Below are 19,058 nucleotides of genomic sequence, written 5' to 3' on the forward strand. Positions count from 1 at the left end.
ATACTGAACAGCAGGTGGGGGCTTGGGAGGGACATTTTTGGCAATATCTGAATGGCAATGACAGCTCTTCAGCTCCTGACATGCAATTATATATTGTGGCTCAAAAAAAAAAAAGAACCGAGTTACCATGGTTGTTAGAGAATTGGAAAGCAAAAACAGATGTTACTTTTGGTTAAAAGCAGGACATAGAGCTTTAGCCTGGATTTTAGTCCAGTTGAATACTCAAAATGAAACATCAAAAGCACACATTTTGGAATGTAGTTAATCCACTTTAAACGAATGTTTCAAGAAGTAAGCTATAATATTAATAAGCTGCCACTTGCTTTATAATGTTTTTTTAAATAAACCTTGAGTATTCAATGTAAAAGTAACTACCAGTTTAAAAAAAAAATCTTGTGATATAAAATCCCTTAATAGAAACACATTATAAGATCTAATGAAGACAGTTAAATATGATTTTGATTTATTTTCAATCTAAAGTTAAAAAAAATAAACATTTCTAGAATTTCATTCACCATCTATAGTATATAATAATTTATACATAATCCTTCAGGTTATATCCTGCATTGTTCTCTGACTGAGTAGTTAAGATATCCTGCTGAGAGGGAGGATAGTGCCTAGCTTCTTGATGTCTTTTTAAACAGGAAGTGCAGAAAATCACACCTGCTACAAGTAGTAATGCTGTTGAAATAATTCCAAGGTAAATAGCTCCTCCAGGTTCATGCTTATTGTGCTCTGGGACTGTTGGATCCCAAAAATTTGAAATGATCTCCTTCATGTACCATGATGTAGGTATTAAACCACATACCCCTGAGAGAATAAAACATACTCCTCCGGCAAAAGTAGTACGATTTTTGGTTTCTCTATCCCCTCCTAACCGTGTACATTTCATGCCAACTGTAGAAATGCAAATCCCCAAAGCTGAGAGGATGCAAGACAATACCATGGTGGTCCGTGCAGTCTGCACATAGACAGGGAGGGATAGGATTGAGTGCTTCAGTGTGCAACTGAACATCCCGGTGCTGAACCATGTGCAGTCCATCCACAGCCCTTGAAGTTGAATAATAGCTGTTATGATATTTGAGCCCACATTTACATTTACCTTCCAGTTTGGCAATAGTGTAGCTATAATTATGCCACAAATGCCAGATAAGGCTAGAATAAAAGCAATGAGCTGTAGACCTGCTGATGCCATAATGTTGATCTGTCTGTCTCCTTTTGTCGGCCCGATCCTCTCTCGTAGGTACTGTCCAATAAATTGCAGTTGTTCCAGTGAAGACTAACTGGCTCTGTACAAGGGGAAAAAAAGATAGTTGCAGATGAGTAATGGAAATCAGGGAAATGGCAAGGAAGGAGAAATGAGTGAATAAAATGCTTACATTTATAGTTGGAGTTTATCTGAAGGCACAACTGAATGTGACCCTGCAGTGAATGAGTGAGCACTCTGTAAAACAGCTGAGAAGGGAGATTACATAGCTCTCAGATGCTTCCTTTTCATGCTTACATGAATGATTATTCAAGTTGTAGACTTCAGAGAAGTAATGCCTTTGCTTTTTCTTCAAGCTCAAGATATGTCCATTATTCTCAGAGGAAAGGTGTATTCTATTAAAGAATCGAATCATATATAAATAAAACAACTGGATTTACTCTCAGATTTTTGTTTTTTAGTTAGGGAGTTCTCTGTCACCATTTTCAATTGTATAAAAAGAAGGCTTTTCCGTACTTTGTTTTGCAGAAGGATAAGATTATGGGTGTGGTACACTATAGACCATGTCAATTTTTTTCAGTGTATAGGTTGGTTTTGTTGAACTGTTTTTCTCCCCTATTTTATTCTTCTTTATGAAGAATAGGCCTCTGGGAAGGGGAAGTATATATTGGGAAATCTAGGTCATGTAAAAAATAAAAGCTATCAATGACATTTATTTTATATGTGATATATTTTCCAAAACCAGTACTTTATTTAAACTGCATCTGCTCAAATTTCCTAAAGAAGTTAAACTATTATTGTTTGCTTTTCATTACATGTACTTCATAGTTCAAATTTGTGGGCATGAGATCTATATTTGCTGCTATCTTAAGTATTATTATCTGTACCTTAATAAAATAGATTCCTAAAATTGGTTTTTAAAATAAGTTTTTTGGCGAACCAAGATGGCAGAATAACAAACACAGACTGGTTTCCCAATCATACCTTCACACAGTTCTAGAAAATTCTCCAGACTGAATCTGTTTGCAAAATTTAAGGAAAAATAACCATGAGTGATCAGTGAAGTGGAGACAGATCTGTGGTATTAAAGTAAAGGTCTATCCAAGGACAGCTGAATAAATTATTTTAACCTCAAAAGACTGAGAGAGGCCTCAGGTTGTATGCTAGGGCAGGAAGAGGTACCCGAGCTCTGTTGTTCATTACCCACTTCTGAGTCACAAAGCCAGGAGAACTAAGAAAGGGACTCGTGTCTAGGGGTAACAGAGAGGAGTAAGTGGTTTTAGTCATGGGCCCCATTTATTGAGTAAGGAACAAGTTCACAAGCAAATAATAGCCATGTGGCTTTGACCTCAGGAACAGAGCAAGAACTTAATTCTAGCTTTCAACTCTGGCTGAAGCCTAAAATAGAATAACCAAGACTGGAATCCCAGACTAAAAGGAAGTATACAATTCATCCTCTCTGAACCTGCTGAGCTTCACAGCTGTCTGATAGTGTCGGAGTCCAACATCAGTCTACTAGAATGACTTCAGACGCCTACCTAAGTCAGAAACTTGCAAAGCTTAGAACCAGAAAGTTATGAATATACTTCTCTGTGGGTCACATCACTTTTCATGTCACCGGTTTGAGCTGTCCTTGAGATCTTGAAATAATGATGTTCAACGATCCCAGAAAGAATACAAATCCTTAGTTTAGATAATTTCCTAAAGTGTGCAGAACCAAGCCCTAATATAAAGTTCAAAATCAAAAAGCAATTTGGAAAAATGAGCAAACAAAAACATAATCCTACCTTCAAGAGATATTATAGTGACAGAGTAGCTCAAGACACAAACTTAGAAGAATATGACTATAAAACACCTATAAAAGCAAAGCCTTAAAGAAAACCATAGTTTGGGCATAAACCCAATAAGAATTCCTGGAAGCAATTGGGGGGTTTTTGTTTGTGTTTTAAAGAGTGGGAAAAAATGACTTTAAAAACCAAATGAGAGTAATAGAGTAGAGAATTAGAAAAGAAATAAGTGCTATGTGCAAACACAGTGTAGAGAGGCCCAGGCTGAGAGGCCTGGCACTGGGAATCTAGCAGGAGGCTCATAAGCAAAATGTAACAACATTGGCTACTCTGTCCCTAATTCAAAAGGCCAGTGGATTAGCAGACTAGCTGTGAGACCTCCACCACTCTACAGAAGGCAAATAGTGAGCCCATGAACCCAAGCATAAAAAGTTGGACTTGACCAGGCCCACAGTGCAGTGGGGAAGCCTGCAGCAACACCAGCCCTGGTGCACTCCATGAGAAGTCCCCGTCATCCTGTACAGGAATCTTGGAACAATCTTCCTGTGCCTTGGATGCAGACTTCAACCTTCAAAAATGAGCAAAACTCTGACCATAAAGAGCTACTATGTAGACAGGGAAGAGCAGAACACAAACTTAGAAGAGGATAGCAAAGGCAAAATACCTCCAGATGAAACCTCAAAGGGGGATATGAACTGATCTCCACCTCAAAAGGCTGTCTTGAAAGGGTTCAAAAAGAATCTTAAAAAGAGAGTTAGAAGAATAGTGGGGGGAAGATATGAGAGCTTTGTAGGAGAGTTTGGCAAAGGAAACAGAAATTGATTGAAGAAAACAACTCGAAAAATAAATTTGCTGAAATGGAAAAAAATACTAAAGAAAACAACTCTTTGAAAAACAGAATTAGTGAAATGGAAAAAGAGAACAATTTCTTTAAAAAAGAATTGATGAAATGGGGAAAAAAATCCAAAGAATAAAACAATTCCTTTAAAGGTACAATTGGCCAAATGCAAAAAGATGGAAAAAGAAGCGAAAAAATTAATTCAGTAAAAATTAGAATTGGACAAATGGAAGTGAATGACTCAATGAGAAAACTAGAATCATTCAAATAAAACCAAAAAAAAAATTTTTTTTTAAATAGAAGATGTAAAGTACCTCATTGGAAAAACAACTGATATGGAAAATAGATCCAAGAAAGAAAGACAATGTAAGAATTATTCAGCTCCCTGAAAGCCATGATGAAGTGGGGAGTGGGGAGGAAAAGACAGAACCTGGACAACATCTTTCCAGAAATCAAGGAAAACTGCCATGATATCCTCAAATCAAGACATAAAATAGTCATTGAAAAAATCCACTGATCACCTCCTAAAAGAGACCCTCAAATGAAAACTCCAAGGAATATTGTAGCTAAATTCCAGCATTATCAGATCAAAGAGAAAATATTGTAAGCAGCCAAAAAGGAAATAATTCAGGTATCAAGGAACCATAATCAGGTTTATCCAGGACCTAGCAGCTTCTACTTTAAAGGATCGAAGGACCTGTAATATGATTTTCTGAAGAGAGCTTGGACTATAACCAAGAATCAACTACCCAGCATTATCTTTTAGGGGAAAAGATGGATATTCAATGAAATAAGGGATTTTCAATTATTTTTGCTAAAAAGAGAAGAATTGAATAGAAAATTTGATCTTTAAATACAAGACACAAAAGAAGGTTAAAAGATACACATTCCTCCATGGGAAGATGATATATGTAATTCTTGAGAACTGTCCCTTTTTCAAGGCAAAGGGTATAGGAAAAGGGTGTTGGTATAAATTGATTTTAATGTGGTGATATAAAAAAAGAAATTACAGGTAGAAAAAGGATTGTACGGGGGAAGAGGAAAGAGGAGGCAAAGTGAAGTAAATTCTATCACATGAAGAGAGGCACAAAAGACATTATAGTTGAGGGGAAAAAAAGGGAGGAGGATGAGCATTGTTTGAACCTTAATCTCATCAGATTTAGCTCAGATAGGGAATATCATACATATTTAATTTGGTATTGAAATGTGTTCTTCCCCCTCCACTGGGAAATAAGAGAAGAGAGAAAGGAAAGAGTGGCTAATAGGAAGGGAAAGCAGAAGTAAAAGAGGAAAGGGATAAAAAATGGGGAGGCTGAAAAAAGGGAGGGCAGATTGAGGGAGATGGTGATTAGAAGCAAAACACTAGTGAAGGAAAGGATGAAAGGAGAGAGAAAAGTATAACTTGGGGAAAATAAGATGGCAGGAAATACGGAGTTAATACTTTTAATTGTGAATGTGAATGGGATGAACTCTTCCATAAAACCAAGTGGATAGCAAAGTGAATTAAAAGCCAGAATCTTACAATATGTTGTTCATAAGAAATACATTTGAAACAGAGAGATACATAAAGATAAAAGCCTGAAGCAGAATCTGTTATGCTGGGGTTTTTTTTTTTTTTTTTTTGGGGGGGGGGGATGGAGGGAGGGGAATCCAATAGATAAATTTTTGGTCAATTTGATTAGAAAAAAAGAAAGAAGAAAATCAAATTAGTAATATCAAAAATGAAAAGGGTGAACTTATCACCAATGAAGAGAAAATTAGAGCAATAATTAGGAGTTATTTTGCCCAACTGTATGCCAATAAATCTGATGATCCAAGTGAAATGTGTGAATACTAATTCAAAAATATAGATTTCTCAGATTAATAGAGGAGGAACTAAATTATTTAAATAGTCCCATTTTAGGGAAGAAATTGAACAAGTTATCAGTGAACTCCCTAAGACAAAATCTCCAGGGCCAGATAGATTTACAAGTGAATTCTACCAAACATTTAAAGAACACTTAATTCCAATATTATACAAACTATTTGGGAAAATGGGGGAAGAAAGAGTCTTAGCAAATTTCTTTTATGACACACATATAGTGCTGATACCTAACCAGGAAGGACCAAAACAAAGAAAATTTAGACTAATTTTCCTAATGAATATTGATGCAAAACTCTTAAATAAAATATTAGCAAAGATATTATAGCATCTCATCACCAGGATGATAGACTGTGACCAAGCAGGATGTATACCAGGAATGCAGAGCTAGTTTGGTATCAGGAAAACCATTATCATAATTGAACATATTAATAACCAAACTTGCAGAATAATATGATTACATCAATAGATGCAAAAACAGCATTTGAAAAAATACACTAGAGAGCATAGGAATAAATGGAGTTTTCCTTAACATAATAAATAGCATCTGTCCAAAACTCTCAGCAAGCATTATATGTAATGGGAACAAACTGAAAGCATTCCCAATAAGATCAAGGATGGAACAAGTTTGCCCAACTATCACCACTACTATTCAACATTGTACTAGAAGTGTTAGCTTTTGCAACAAGACAAGAAAAAGAAATTGAAGGAGCTAGAGTAGATAATGAGAAAACAAAATTATCATTCTTTGCAGATGAAATGATGGTATATTAGAGAATTAACTAAAAACTACTAGAAACAATAACTTTAGCAAAGTTACAGGATATAAAACAAACCCACATGACTAACAGAATCTAGCAGTAAGAGATAGAAAGAGAAATCACATTTTTAAAAACTAAAGAAAATATAAAATATTTAGGAGTCTTCCTACCAAGACAAACCCAGAAACTATAGAAACATAATTACAAAACACTTTTCACACCAATAAAATTAGATTTAAATAATGCAAAAGCTATCAAGTGCTCATGAGTAGGCCAACCCAATATAATGAAAATGACAATTCTATCTAAATATACTTTTTCAGTGCCACATGAATCAAACTGCCAAGAAATTAATTTAAAGAATTAGAAGAAATAATTACAAAATTCATGTGGAAGGATAAAAGGTCAAGAATTTCAAGGGAATTAATGGGGGGGGGGAGGGGGGAAAGTGCAAAGGAAAATGGCCTAGTACCAGACCTAAAACTATATTATAAAGCAGTAATCATCAAAACCATTTGATACTGGCTAAGAAATAGAGCAATGGATCATGGAATAGATTAGGTTCACAAGACCCAATAGTCAATGACTATAGTAATCTTGTATTTGATAAACTCAAAGACTCTAGCTTTGGGGATAAAAAAATTTCTGAGAAAACTGGAAAATAGTATAGCAGAAACAAGACTAGCCAACACCTAACATCCTATTGCTAAAGTAAGGTCAAAATAGGTTCATGATTTAGACAGATTTATAAGCAGATTAGGAGAACAAATGATAGTCTGTCTTTCAAATCTGTAGAGAAGGAAGGAATTTATGGCTAAAGAAGTAGAGAAATTTGTGAAATACAAAACGAATAATTTTGATTATATTAAATTGAAGAGGTCTGGTACATACAAAACCATTGCATCCAATATTAGAAGAGAAGCGGAAAAATGGGGGAATTTTTTTTTTTTATCTAGTGTTTCTAAAATATTTAACTCAAATTTGTGAGAATATAAGCCATTCCCCAAAGAATATGAATTTTCACAGGTAGAAATTAAAGCCATTTCTAGTCATATGAAAAAATGTTCTCAGTCAGTATTGATTAGAGAAATTCAAAATAAGACAATTTTGAGATATCACTATACACCTTTCAGATTTGCTAAGTTACAGGAAAAATGATAAATATTAGAAGGGGTGTGAGAAAACTGAGGCACCATCATATTGTTGGTGGAGTTGTGAACTAATCCAACTATTCTGGAGAGCAATTTGTAACTGTGCCCAAAGGGCTATCAAACTGTACATACCCTTTGATCCAGCAATGTTTCTACTGAGTCTGTATTCTAGAGATCATTTAAAAAAAAGGGGGGGGGGGAAGAATCCACATGTGCAAAAATGTTTGCAGCAGCCCTTTTTGTAGTGGCAAGAAACTGGACATTGAATGGATGCCTATCAGTTAGGGAATGGCTGAATAAGTTATGGTATATGGAGGTAATGTAATGTTACTGTTCTGTAAGAAATGATGAGCAGGCTGATTTCGGAAAAGTGTAGACAGATTTATACAAACTGATGCTAAGTGCCGAAAATATTGTACATAGCAACAGTAAGATTATGTGCCAATCAACTGTGATGAACTTGAATCTTTTCAGCAATAAAGTGATATCAACAATTCTAATAGACTTGTGCTATAAAGTGCCATTAGCATCCAGAAGAACTGTGGAGATTAAATGTGGATCAAAACATGATATTTTCACCTTTGTTTTTGTTTTTGTTATTGTTTGCTTGATTATTTTTTTCTTTCTTGTGTTTTTTTCTCCTTTGATCTGATTTTTCTTGCAAAGCATGACAAATGTGGAAATATATTAAGAAGAATTGTGCATGTTGAGGCTTTACTGGATTGGGGGAAGAGAGGGAGAAGAATTTGAATATAAGGTTTTGTAAGGATCGATGTTAAAACTATCTTTGCATGTATTTTGAAAAATAAAAATTTGGGGTTTTTTTTTTTAGGAAAAGAAATGAGTTCTGTGGAAGAAAGATATAAAAAAGAGACTTAACAGCTTGGTTAAATCATACAAAATGTTAGCAAAATAACTTCTTTAAAATTAGAAGCAACCAAATAAAAGCTAATGACTCCATGAGATAACAAGGAATACTAAAGTAAGCCAAAAGACTAAGAAGAGAAGAAAATACAACCATTCAGTTAAAATAAATGACAAATGAAATCAGCCAGAAAGACAATAATCTAATCATCTGGAAGCTATGGTGGAGGGGAAAAAAGCTTAGACATCATATTTTAACAAATAAAATTAAAAAAAAAAATCTAACCTGATCTCTTAAAACAATAAAGTAGACATAGAAAGAACTAATCAGTCACCTAAAAGAAGCCACAAAATGAAAATTCCCAGGAATATTATAGTCCCAAATCCAGAATTGCTTGGTCAAAGGAAAAAAAAATATTTTTAAGCAACCACAAAAAAAGGTATTCAAATTCCAAAGAGCTATAGTCAATGTGATAAAAGATTTAGCAGTCACCAACATAAAGAAACAAAGAGTTTAGAATATTCTGTCCCAGAAATCAAAATATCTGGGCTTATTGCCAAGAATAACTTAGCAGAAAGGGAGAATATAATCTACAGGAGAGAAAAAAAAAATCTTTAATGAAATAAGAGGACATCTAAGAATTTCTGATAAAAAGACCACACTGCCATAGAAACTTTAAAATAGAAACACTGAATTCAAGAGAAACCAAAAAAAGGTAAATATAATTGAGCAAGATCAAATAAGTAAAAAACTGTTTACCTTCTCATATGAGGATATAATTTTTCCTGAAGAATTCTGTCATCCTCAAGGGTCACAGAAAAAAGTAACTAAATGGTCTAGGAATGGTTCTGTTATAATTGGATGATCTTAAAAGAATGGAAAGGGAGGAAAAGAAGCATATATTGTTGGGAGTAGAGTGAAAAGTGAGAGGATTGGGGGAAAATATTTCATCTAATTTTGTTGCAGAAGTAAAAATCTATACAATAATAAGGAGAAGGGGATGAGATGGGGCAAAGAGTAGATGATAACTGAACCTCACTCTTATCTGATTTGCTGGAAGGAGAGTGGAATATACATTAATACACATCTGGATCCAGAAATATATTTAACTCAGTGGAGAAACAGGAAGAAAAGTGGCTAAGGGAAAGGAGAAGTTTAGCCAATTGCTAAAATAAACACCCCCCCCAAAAAAAAACACTTCCAAAAAACAAACCATAAAAATCAATAGTATTTTTGTACAATTATTAAATTTAACAAGCAGTAATAGAGAAATACCATCCAAAATAACTACCAAACACATAAGATTTGGGAGATTCAATATAGCAAAACATACAAAATATTTGTATAGAACTGATTCAAAATTACTTCTTAGAGAAATAAAAAAGAACTTAAATAATTCGAGGAAAATACTCAGAATATAATCATATCAATATGAAAGAAATGATATAATCTTATATAAGTTAATATACAGTTGTAGCCATATCATTATGAAAGAAATGATATAATTTTATATACAGTTAATATATAGTTTTAATTTATGTGAATTAAACCAGAAAAGATTACTTTAGAATTCAATAAAATTTTTAATAACAATTTTTTTTGAAAAAACAAAGATCTAAAATATCAAAGGAAATATTTTTTAAGGTAATAATGAATGGAGAATAATATTTTCAGGCCTCAAATTAGATTATAAAGCAGTTGTCATCAAACTACTAGGTAGTGAATAGAGAAATAGCGTATAGAACAAGCTACATAAGGGAGAATTAGGAAGAATGAGAAACATTAAATTTGTATTTGACAAACCTCAAAGCATAAATCATTTAAGAAATAATTCTTATTTTCAAGAATTTAAAGGAAAGCTGAAAAGCAACTTGGCAGAAATTAGGCTTAGAATAATGATTGTACATGTGTGACCTATATCATATCATTTACTGTCTTGATAAGGAAGGAGAAAAAAAATTGGAACTCAAAATCTTACAAAAATGAATGTTGAGGAGCCAGCTAGGTGGTACAAACGAATAGAGCACCAGCCCTAAAGTCCACAGGACCTGAGTTCAAATGTGGCCTCAGACATTAACTAGTTGTACCTTGGGCATTGCCTCCATCAAAAAAAAAAAAAATATGAATGTTGAAAATCATCTTTACATGTAATTGGAAAAAATATTCAGTATAAAATTGAAAAAACAACAAATCTTAGATAAATATCTTACAGTATAAGTAGATATGGCCTAAATATTAAAAAAAAAATTAGAGAAGAGTAAGTCACGCATAGCAATTGGGTAGGAAGTGTGTTCTTATCCAAACAAGAGATAGAGGAAATTACAAAAGCTAAAATATATCATTTTGATTACATTTAAAAGCTTCCATACAGATAAAATGTATATTGGATAAAAAGGGAAAGAGCATAATGGGAATAAAAAAACTTTCTATCAGATTGGCAATAAAAGATGAAAAAAGTGTTGCACATGTTATGGAACATAAATGCATGTGAATAATATAACCATTTGGAAAGGAATTTGTAATTATGAGAAGTGATTGAAATGGCTTTAGTTTTTTACCTCTAATTTTATTACCAGACCTAAAGAGGTCATTGATAAAAAGAAAATCCCCATAAACATCAAAACTTTATATCAGCACTTTTTGTGGTACCAAAGATATGGAAGCAAAGTAAATGGCCATTATTTAGGGGATGATTAAACCAATTATGTTACATGAATGTAATGGAATATTACCAACTTGTGAGAAATGACAAATGTGAAGTGAACATCATGGAATTAGAGGAATTGATGAAGAGTGAACTAAGCAGAGCCAAGAAAACAATTTGTGCTAATTGTAATAATATAAATGAAAAGAACAACCACCACAAAATAGTTCAGCATGAATATTGCAAAATTACAAAGAATCAGCATAATCCCAAAGAAAAGGTATGAGAAAACACCTCCTTCCATGCCTTTGCAAAAGTAGTGGGTGTGAATGTAGAAGTTAAATAGGTATGATTTATTGTATATATTTTTGATACATTCAGTAGTTCGCTAGATTTTTTTCCTTTACCACTTTTTAAAAAATATTATTTTATAAAATGTCTCTTCGGGAAGTGGAGGAAAATGGTGCATAGTAGAAATTTTGACAAGATAAAAATAATATCAATAAATTTACTTTAAAAAAAATGGAATTACCTACCTCATTAAATTGGATACAACTAGCCCTCAAAAGTAGTGAACCCTAATTTTTAGGATTTATTTGTAAAAGAGAAACAAGTTCTTTTAGTCAAAATTTATAATATTTATGACATACAACTGTCTAAATCATTTAAGTTCTAATCTCAAATTTTTGCTGTACTTGATTTAAATCTAATGTAATGTGATTCTGTGCTACTATGATCATAGTGGCATTTAGGTGTTATAATGTTACATTTCTCAAAAAAATTATTTTAAAGAACTTTAGTATTTCTGTACTTAATTTCAATTATAATTATGTAACTTGATGTTGCTGATTGTGATAACTTTTGAACCTTTTTCTTTCTTTCACTTATAAGTAATAGGAAGTTTTAAAAAATCTTCAAGTCCAGGAATTCTTAACCTGGGACTTATGAACTTAATTGTTGTGCAATTTTAATAACTGTATTTAAATTTAATTCCTTTTTTAATCTTATGTCTTTTGACACTTCTGTTGCACTATTTTATGCATTTAAAAACATTTCTTTGAGAGATCCATAAGTTTTATCAACTTCCAAGTGTTCCTCACACACAAAAAGTTTAAGAATTTCATATCTAACTTATATCTCCCATTTTCCAGACAATAATCAGAGGCCAATTGAACTTAAGTAATTTGCTCAAGATTACAAATCTAGGGAATGACAGAGTACTGATCTTTTGATCTATGTTTTTTCTGTATGACACATTTTCATAATACTGACCTCATGATATATTCTGCCCCTATTATACTAATTAGACCTGCTTTCTCATAGTATTTTCTATTTATGTATATACTCCAGACAGGTTCTGAAGCTTCTACAAAGCCATATTTATATACCACGTCTGAAGAGCAAATATTCCACCATTTTCCTCTTTTATTAGCCACACTTTCTTTATTATCACAGGTAGGAAACAAACAAACTATTCAATGAATGGTTCTTTGAATAATTCACCTAGTAAATGAGGGCTTGTTTTTTATTAACCATCATAAGCAATTTTTTCCCCAATTTTAAAGCATAGATGCTGTCAGAAGCACAAATACCCTAATGCTAAGAGAAACTCCCTTGACTATATATATATATATATAGCTCTTGATGACCCCAGGAAGCCTTGGAATCTTTTTGAGAAATACCAACATAAGTACAGACTATGGGATATTTTAGAATGATTTTGAAAGAAAGTCTTGGAGTCATTGTTTTTTTTCCTTATATGATTACAATAAACCAAAACCATTAATAACCAAGTTGCATTTCTCTAGTTTGCCTAGCATCCATCATTAATGACTCTCCAGGAGATAATTTAAAATCTTTTGGAAAGTTTCTGCCTCCCCACCTCAAATTATAGGATTTTAATATTTAAACTCACATCTAGCTGAATTTAAGTAGTTTTAAATTTGGGGTTTGCTTGCCCTCCCCATGGTTCATCTTTGTAGTATCCATAATTCTTTTCTTATCTAAAACTAAAGTTGAATGGAAGGGATAAAAATTGTTAAATATCTTTACAATTCATTCATGATGAATATTTTTACGATCTAAATTTTGATGATTTGCTCTTCAGCATTACAAAGTCTTGTCTACTCCCTACATATTTTTATACCTTTACAGAACTTTTTGGAAATTTCTAGAAGGCATTTCTTTTATCTCTTTTTCATATAGTCTTTTTAAATTTTGATTAAGCAACTCGATTAAAAGATCTTCACCCTTTTCTATTGATCTGACTATACTCAATTTTCAGATTGTTGAACAAGTTTTGCTATATTCTCTATACAATTTGCTATTACTTGGATTTAAAAATTTCTCAGCTTGCTCACATTTTTAGGCAGATTGTTCATCATAATTAGCTGGTCTGTGCTTTGCTAAATTACAGGTCTGGGAAAACCAGCATAAACAGTACAAACCAAACTAATATTTCAAATATAATCAAACCCTTTTGGTTGCTTGGGATTAACATAGCACTTACTTGTAGAATTCCAGGTTTCAAACTCTTTCCTCAACGTGAACAGACTCCATGAAGAAACCTTTTCCTTATATGCAGTTCAGTATTCTTTATGTAAAAAGCACACTAGAATCTTAGTTATATTTTATGAGCATTTTTTCTCTCTTAGGCAGTACAGCAGCCTTTTCCTTTAAATTTCTGTCAACTAGTGAATAAAGACATGCTTTGTTTTTAATGGGTGGTGGGGTGGTAGTGGTGTGGAGAAATACTGTATTAGTAAGCAAAAGCAGGAGATCCCTTTGGTTCTGAATAGAGAGCTACTTTGAGGTCCTACAACAAAATGCTTACATGACAGAACCTATGAATGTTAAATGTACACGAGGATATTTTTGCCAAGAGAAGGTTGAAAATAGACTTCATTTAAATTCAACTCCCAGTTTCTTATGTGAGTTAAAAACTAGCTTCTAAATCATGATTCAAAATCTGTCATATTGTCAGTGGTTTGTAAATTTCCCATACCTGTTGTGGATATACTTCAAGACCTTGATTGTACTCTCATCAATCTTCCTCAGAGGAACTGGACCCAGTTAGGAACAAAGAAGGAAAGTCAACTAAACAAAGCTTGCTTTTCCAAAGTGTTTTGAATTGGTGATAAAAGTCTCTAACAAGTTAGCTTGCTGAGTAGCAAATAAAGAATAGCATATCAAATTGAGAAGTAAAAACTGCTGATCATGCTAGAAGATAAATACCAGGTTCTCTAGCTCATTTTCTGAGCTGTGGGAGAATTAGAAAAGGGGAGGCAGGGAGGGAGGAAGGAGGGAGTTACTGTTACAACATGATTTGTTGGAACCAAAAAGTCTGAAATGCCTCTCAGCCACTATTCACTGGATAATTTACAAGTTGATTTGATTTTAATATCATGCTTTAATCATGTACTTATAATTTGTTACTGAATTTTTTTCTAAGCACTTAATACAAGTTATCAAATTAATTGAGTCAATAATTTCTTCCAAATAGATAAAAAAGATTCTAAGAACATTTTTTATCTTATTATGGTTAAAATTGCTTTGTGATTTTGATACTGGGAAATTCAGAAACACTCCTCAGAAAAAGAGACTTCAGTGTTTTTGTGCTACTTTCAATTTTATATCTACAGATTAATTTTTTTTTCCCTTTGAATCACCATTGGAAATATTTTCTCAAATATAGTCTTAGTAAACTAGATTGTTCAAGAAATATTTAGAACTACATTAAAGCTACACTGATATCTAAATGAGAGGTTCTTAAGAGCTAGAGTTGTTTTGACCAACTAAGCCATAAATTGTGGGTTGTTTTTTTGTTTGAAAATTATAACAAACAAATATATACATATATTTGTCATGTACCATTTTTTATCCCTTTTCACTTATTATGAAATGTCAGTACTACCCAAAGAAACTATGATACTACAGTTATAGAAAACACTAGTTTTGGATTTTCTCAATCAAGAGTTCATATATGTTTCATTTCTGTCTGTTTATCATTTCCTGGATCTTCTCTAAACATTGTCACAATATTGGATTCCTTTGATATGCAGGAAAAATAGTTTGTACATATTCCCAACCTGAGAAAGCTCAACAATTGACAATTCCATTAAGATTTTTATTTTAGCCTCAGCTTTTCATTTTGAAATTTACAACCACTGTACTTCACCAGAAAAAACTTGCTTGCTTTTGTAATATTGGGTGACTTTGTGGTCATTAACAGTAGGTGATTAAAGGACCAATGCAAATGCATGAGAATTTCACTTTTACCATAAACTTGCCGGATGTTAAAAAGATCTTTCTCTTTTATCACATACAATATTAGGTTAAGAGCAATTTTCTTTTACTTTAGATTGCTAGAGGTGAGCCATTTTCACAGAATAGAGAATGTTGAAATGAGTGTCCCTGCAGGGGTCCTCAAGGTACAGCCCGCGGGCCAGATGCGGCAGCTGAGGACGATTATACCCCTCACCCAGGGCTATGAAGTTTCTTTATTTAAAGGCCCACAAAACAAAGTTTTTATTTTTACTATAGTCTGGCCCTCCAACAGTCTGAGGGACAGTGAACTGGCCCCCTAGTTAAAAAGTTTGAGGACCCCTGAGAGCTTTAATTTAGTGTATTTCATAGTCTTAGTCATAGTCTTAGCAAAAGTTATTTTTGTATTAGTCACAGACACATAGAACATCAGCAGTGGAAAGGAAGGCAAATATATCTTTCTTACATTCTGAGACAGTTCTAATTATCATAAAGATTATCCTTAATTCAAGCCTAAATTTGCCTTTTTGCAGCATATACCTTTGCTCTAATTCTTGCCTCTTGAGCAAAACAGAGTAAATCTCTTTTCTCTTATTAGTGACAGCCCTTCAAATACTTTGACAACTATCATTTCCACCCCTCTCAACCTTCTGTATTACAAATTAAACATCCCTACTTCCTTCAGCTCAGTCCCTTTAATGTGGCATGACCTTGAAGTCCTGATTTCTGTTATGTTTATTGATTTTATCTTTAGTAGTGATATTATGGATTTGTGGATACTTTGTTACTTTGTGGATTCTTTGTTACTTTTCTTAATAATCTCAATACACGTTGCAGTCAAAGCAATCTGTTTGCTATTTGCTTAACGTGTTTTTCCATTTCCATGCTTTTGCCTGTGTTCTCTTTGATCCCATTGACTGGAATATATGCCTGATATACAACTCTACCAGTTGAAGTCTTTTCCACACTATTAATGTAGGTAAGGGAAAACAATAATTTAAATAATAACTTTAAAAAAAGCTATTAGCTTTTTAGCTATATTAGCTAACACTATGCACAGACATCTGTGATAAATGCTTGAAAAAGATAAACAATTTCTGGAATTTACATGATGGGCTCTCTGAGACATAACTGTAATAACCAAAAATATCTTTAAATTATATTTAACTGTATATTAAATAAAAGAAAAATTATTTTTGCGTTATGGGGGGAATTATTACTAGTTTGGGAGAAGAGGGAATAAGGGAAGACTTCTGGAGAAACTGGCATTTGAGTTGAATTCTAAAGAATATGTAGGAATTTCACAGAAATATAGAAGGGGAACACATTGGCGACATAGGCAAGAATGAAAACATGGGGTGTGTATGGAATGAATAGTCCAGTTTGTCCAGAGCATAGGGTAGAGAGAAGAGACGATCATAAAAGAAGGTTAAAAAAAAAAGTAGTATCCAATTGTGAAAGGCTTTGAAAGTTATCCAGTAAAGTTTCTTTTTTAATTGAATGATGTAACTTTATTTCATAGTGATATGAAAGATTGGTTACAAAAGGGAGAGTAGAAACAAGATAGCCTCTTATGCTATTGCCCCAATAGAAATAGAAAGCTTTTACAGTAGGCCAGGTAGGTAAGTGATAATGAAAGTACAAGAGAGTGAGCAGTGTATTTAGAGAGGACAGGATGGATGTGAGAGCCATTATTGAGTTACCCTCAATGGAATTTGGTAGCTGAAAGGATAAAAAAGGTGAAATGAGAAAAGAGGCAGAGCATTAAACTATGGTAGGAGTGCTGGATTTATAGTCATATTTTAGCTTTGGTTCAAAACCTGGCTTTTCTGTATGCTACTTGTGTCACTTTAGGGAAGTTACAAATCTCTTGGGATTTATATCAAAAAAAGAAGTTGATTTTATAAGGGAAAAGAACCCATGTGTGCAACAATGTTTGTGGCAGCCCTTTTTATAGTGGCTAGAAACTGAAAACTGAATGGATGCTCATCAATTGGAGAATGGCTAAATAAATTATGGTATATTAATGTTATGGAATATTATTGTTCTGTAAGAAATGACCAGCAGGATGATTTCAGAGAGATCTGGAGAGACTTACATAAACTGATGCTGAGTGAAATGAGCAGAACCAGATCATTATACATGGCAACAACAAAACTATATGGTGATCAATTCTAATGGATGTGGCCCTTTTCAATAATGAGATGATTCAGGCCAATGCCAATGGTCTTGTGATGGAGAGAGCCATCTGTACCCAGGGAGAGGACAGTGGGAACTAAGTGTGGATCACAACATAGTATTTTCACCTTTTAAAATGTTTATTTGCTAGCATTTTGTTTTTTCTTATTTTTTTATCTCATTTTGTGTGTGTCATGTGTGTATTGTGAGCATCATGATAATTGTGGAAATATGTGTAGAAGAACTGCACATGTTTAACATATTGAATTACTGCCATCAGGAGGGGGTGGGGAGAAGGGAAAGAAAAAAAATGGAATACAAGATTTTGCAAAGGTGAATGTTGAAAATTATCTATGCATATTATTTGAAAATAAACAGCTTTAATAAAAAAATTTTTGATTTTATGAACAACAATTTATGCCAGGCTAACTTCATTGCCTTTTTGAAATGTTTTTAGCAGTTTCTTATATTGGTAGAGCTGGGAATGCTATAGAGATAGTTGACCTAAATTTGGCAAAGCATTTAGTATTTCCCATATTATCCTTGTGGAAAAAAAATGAATGAGTTGGGCAATAGTATTGTTAGGTAGGTGTTGTATTAGTTTAATGGTCAGACCCAAAAAGTAGTTTTTAATAGCTAAGTGTCCACTTGTAAGGTGGTGTATAATGAAGCGGTCCATAGCCCTATGCTGTGTGATTTGCATGAAGGGACAGACTCATGCTAAGCAGCAAAAATAGGGAGAATAACTAAAACACTCAATGATAGAAGTAAGCTACTAAACTATTCAAATTGGCTTGAATGTTGGACTGATTCTAATAAGGAAAAATAATGGGGAAAAATGTAAAGTTTCAGATGGATTTAAAAAGTTAGCATTAAATATGCAAATTGAGGGTATAACTAGGTAGTAATTTGTCTGATAAGAGTTAGAAGTTGAGCACTTAATATATTGCAAGCTCAGTATAGATATAGGTTAAGGGAATGGTAATGAAGACCAAAACAAACAAACAAACAAAAAAATACTCCACTGAAATCTTAGGTACTATTAAGAAAGTGTGATATTTCCACTTTATTTTGCACTTATCAGGTCAGTTTTGCCTTCCACATTTTAAGAAAGGAATTGATAAGCTTGAAAGTGTCTAAAAGAAGACAGTCATGTTAGTGAAGAGCCTTATTTTAATGTCATGAAGACCAATTTAAAGAGATTTAGGGGCTGTGGGGGGTGGGGGGTGGGAAGAGGGAGAAGCAGAGCCAAGATGCGGAGAGAAGCCAGGAATTTGCCCAAGTTCTCCCCATTTCCTTTGGAAACAATGTTAAAGTAATCCTCTAAAAGAATTCTGGAACAAAAGAATAGACAAAAAAAAAAAAAAAAATAGAGTGAAACAATTTTCTAGTCCAAGATAACTTAGAAGGACTTTAGGAAGGGTCTGTCTAATTTGAGTAAAAGGGAAGCATGGCACAGCCATGCTGTGGCGTCCAGATAAATGAGTGGCAGGCTCTTTCTTA

The 19,058-nt window shown here is 33.3% G+C and overlaps 2 protein-coding genes across 2 annotated transcripts in view; one reads left to right on the forward strand and one right to left on the reverse strand.

The window, feature by feature from the left end:
* TFB1M (transcription factor B1, mitochondrial) overlaps positions 1 to 19,058 on the forward strand; it is a 64,250-nt gene that overhangs the window by 33,172 nt on the left and 12,020 nt on the right. The window lies entirely within an intron of this gene.
* On the reverse strand, positions 452 to 14,282 carry CLDN20 (claudin 20). Its single transcript, XM_003769561.4, has 2 exons — positions 14,119 to 14,282; positions 452 to 1,289 (listed from the first exon to the last, which is right to left on the reverse strand). The coding sequence occupies exon 2, from the start codon at positions 1,193 to 1,195 to the stop codon at positions 536 to 538; it is 660 nt and encodes a 219-aa protein (XP_003769609.1). The 5' UTR covers positions 1,196 to 1,289; positions 14,119 to 14,282; the 3' UTR covers positions 452 to 535.

The sequence above is a fragment of the Sarcophilus harrisii genome, chromosome 4, assembly GCF_902635505.1.
Source record: "Sarcophilus harrisii chromosome 4, mSarHar1.11, whole genome shotgun sequence".
NCBI lineage: Eukaryota > Metazoa > Chordata > Mammalia > Dasyuromorphia > Dasyuridae > Sarcophilus > Sarcophilus harrisii.

Coding starts and splice junctions, on each gene's coding strand:
- CLDN20 (XM_003769561.4), bottom strand. CDS start 1,195: ATGGCATCAGCAGGTCTACAGCTCATTGCTTTTATTCTAGCCTTATCT.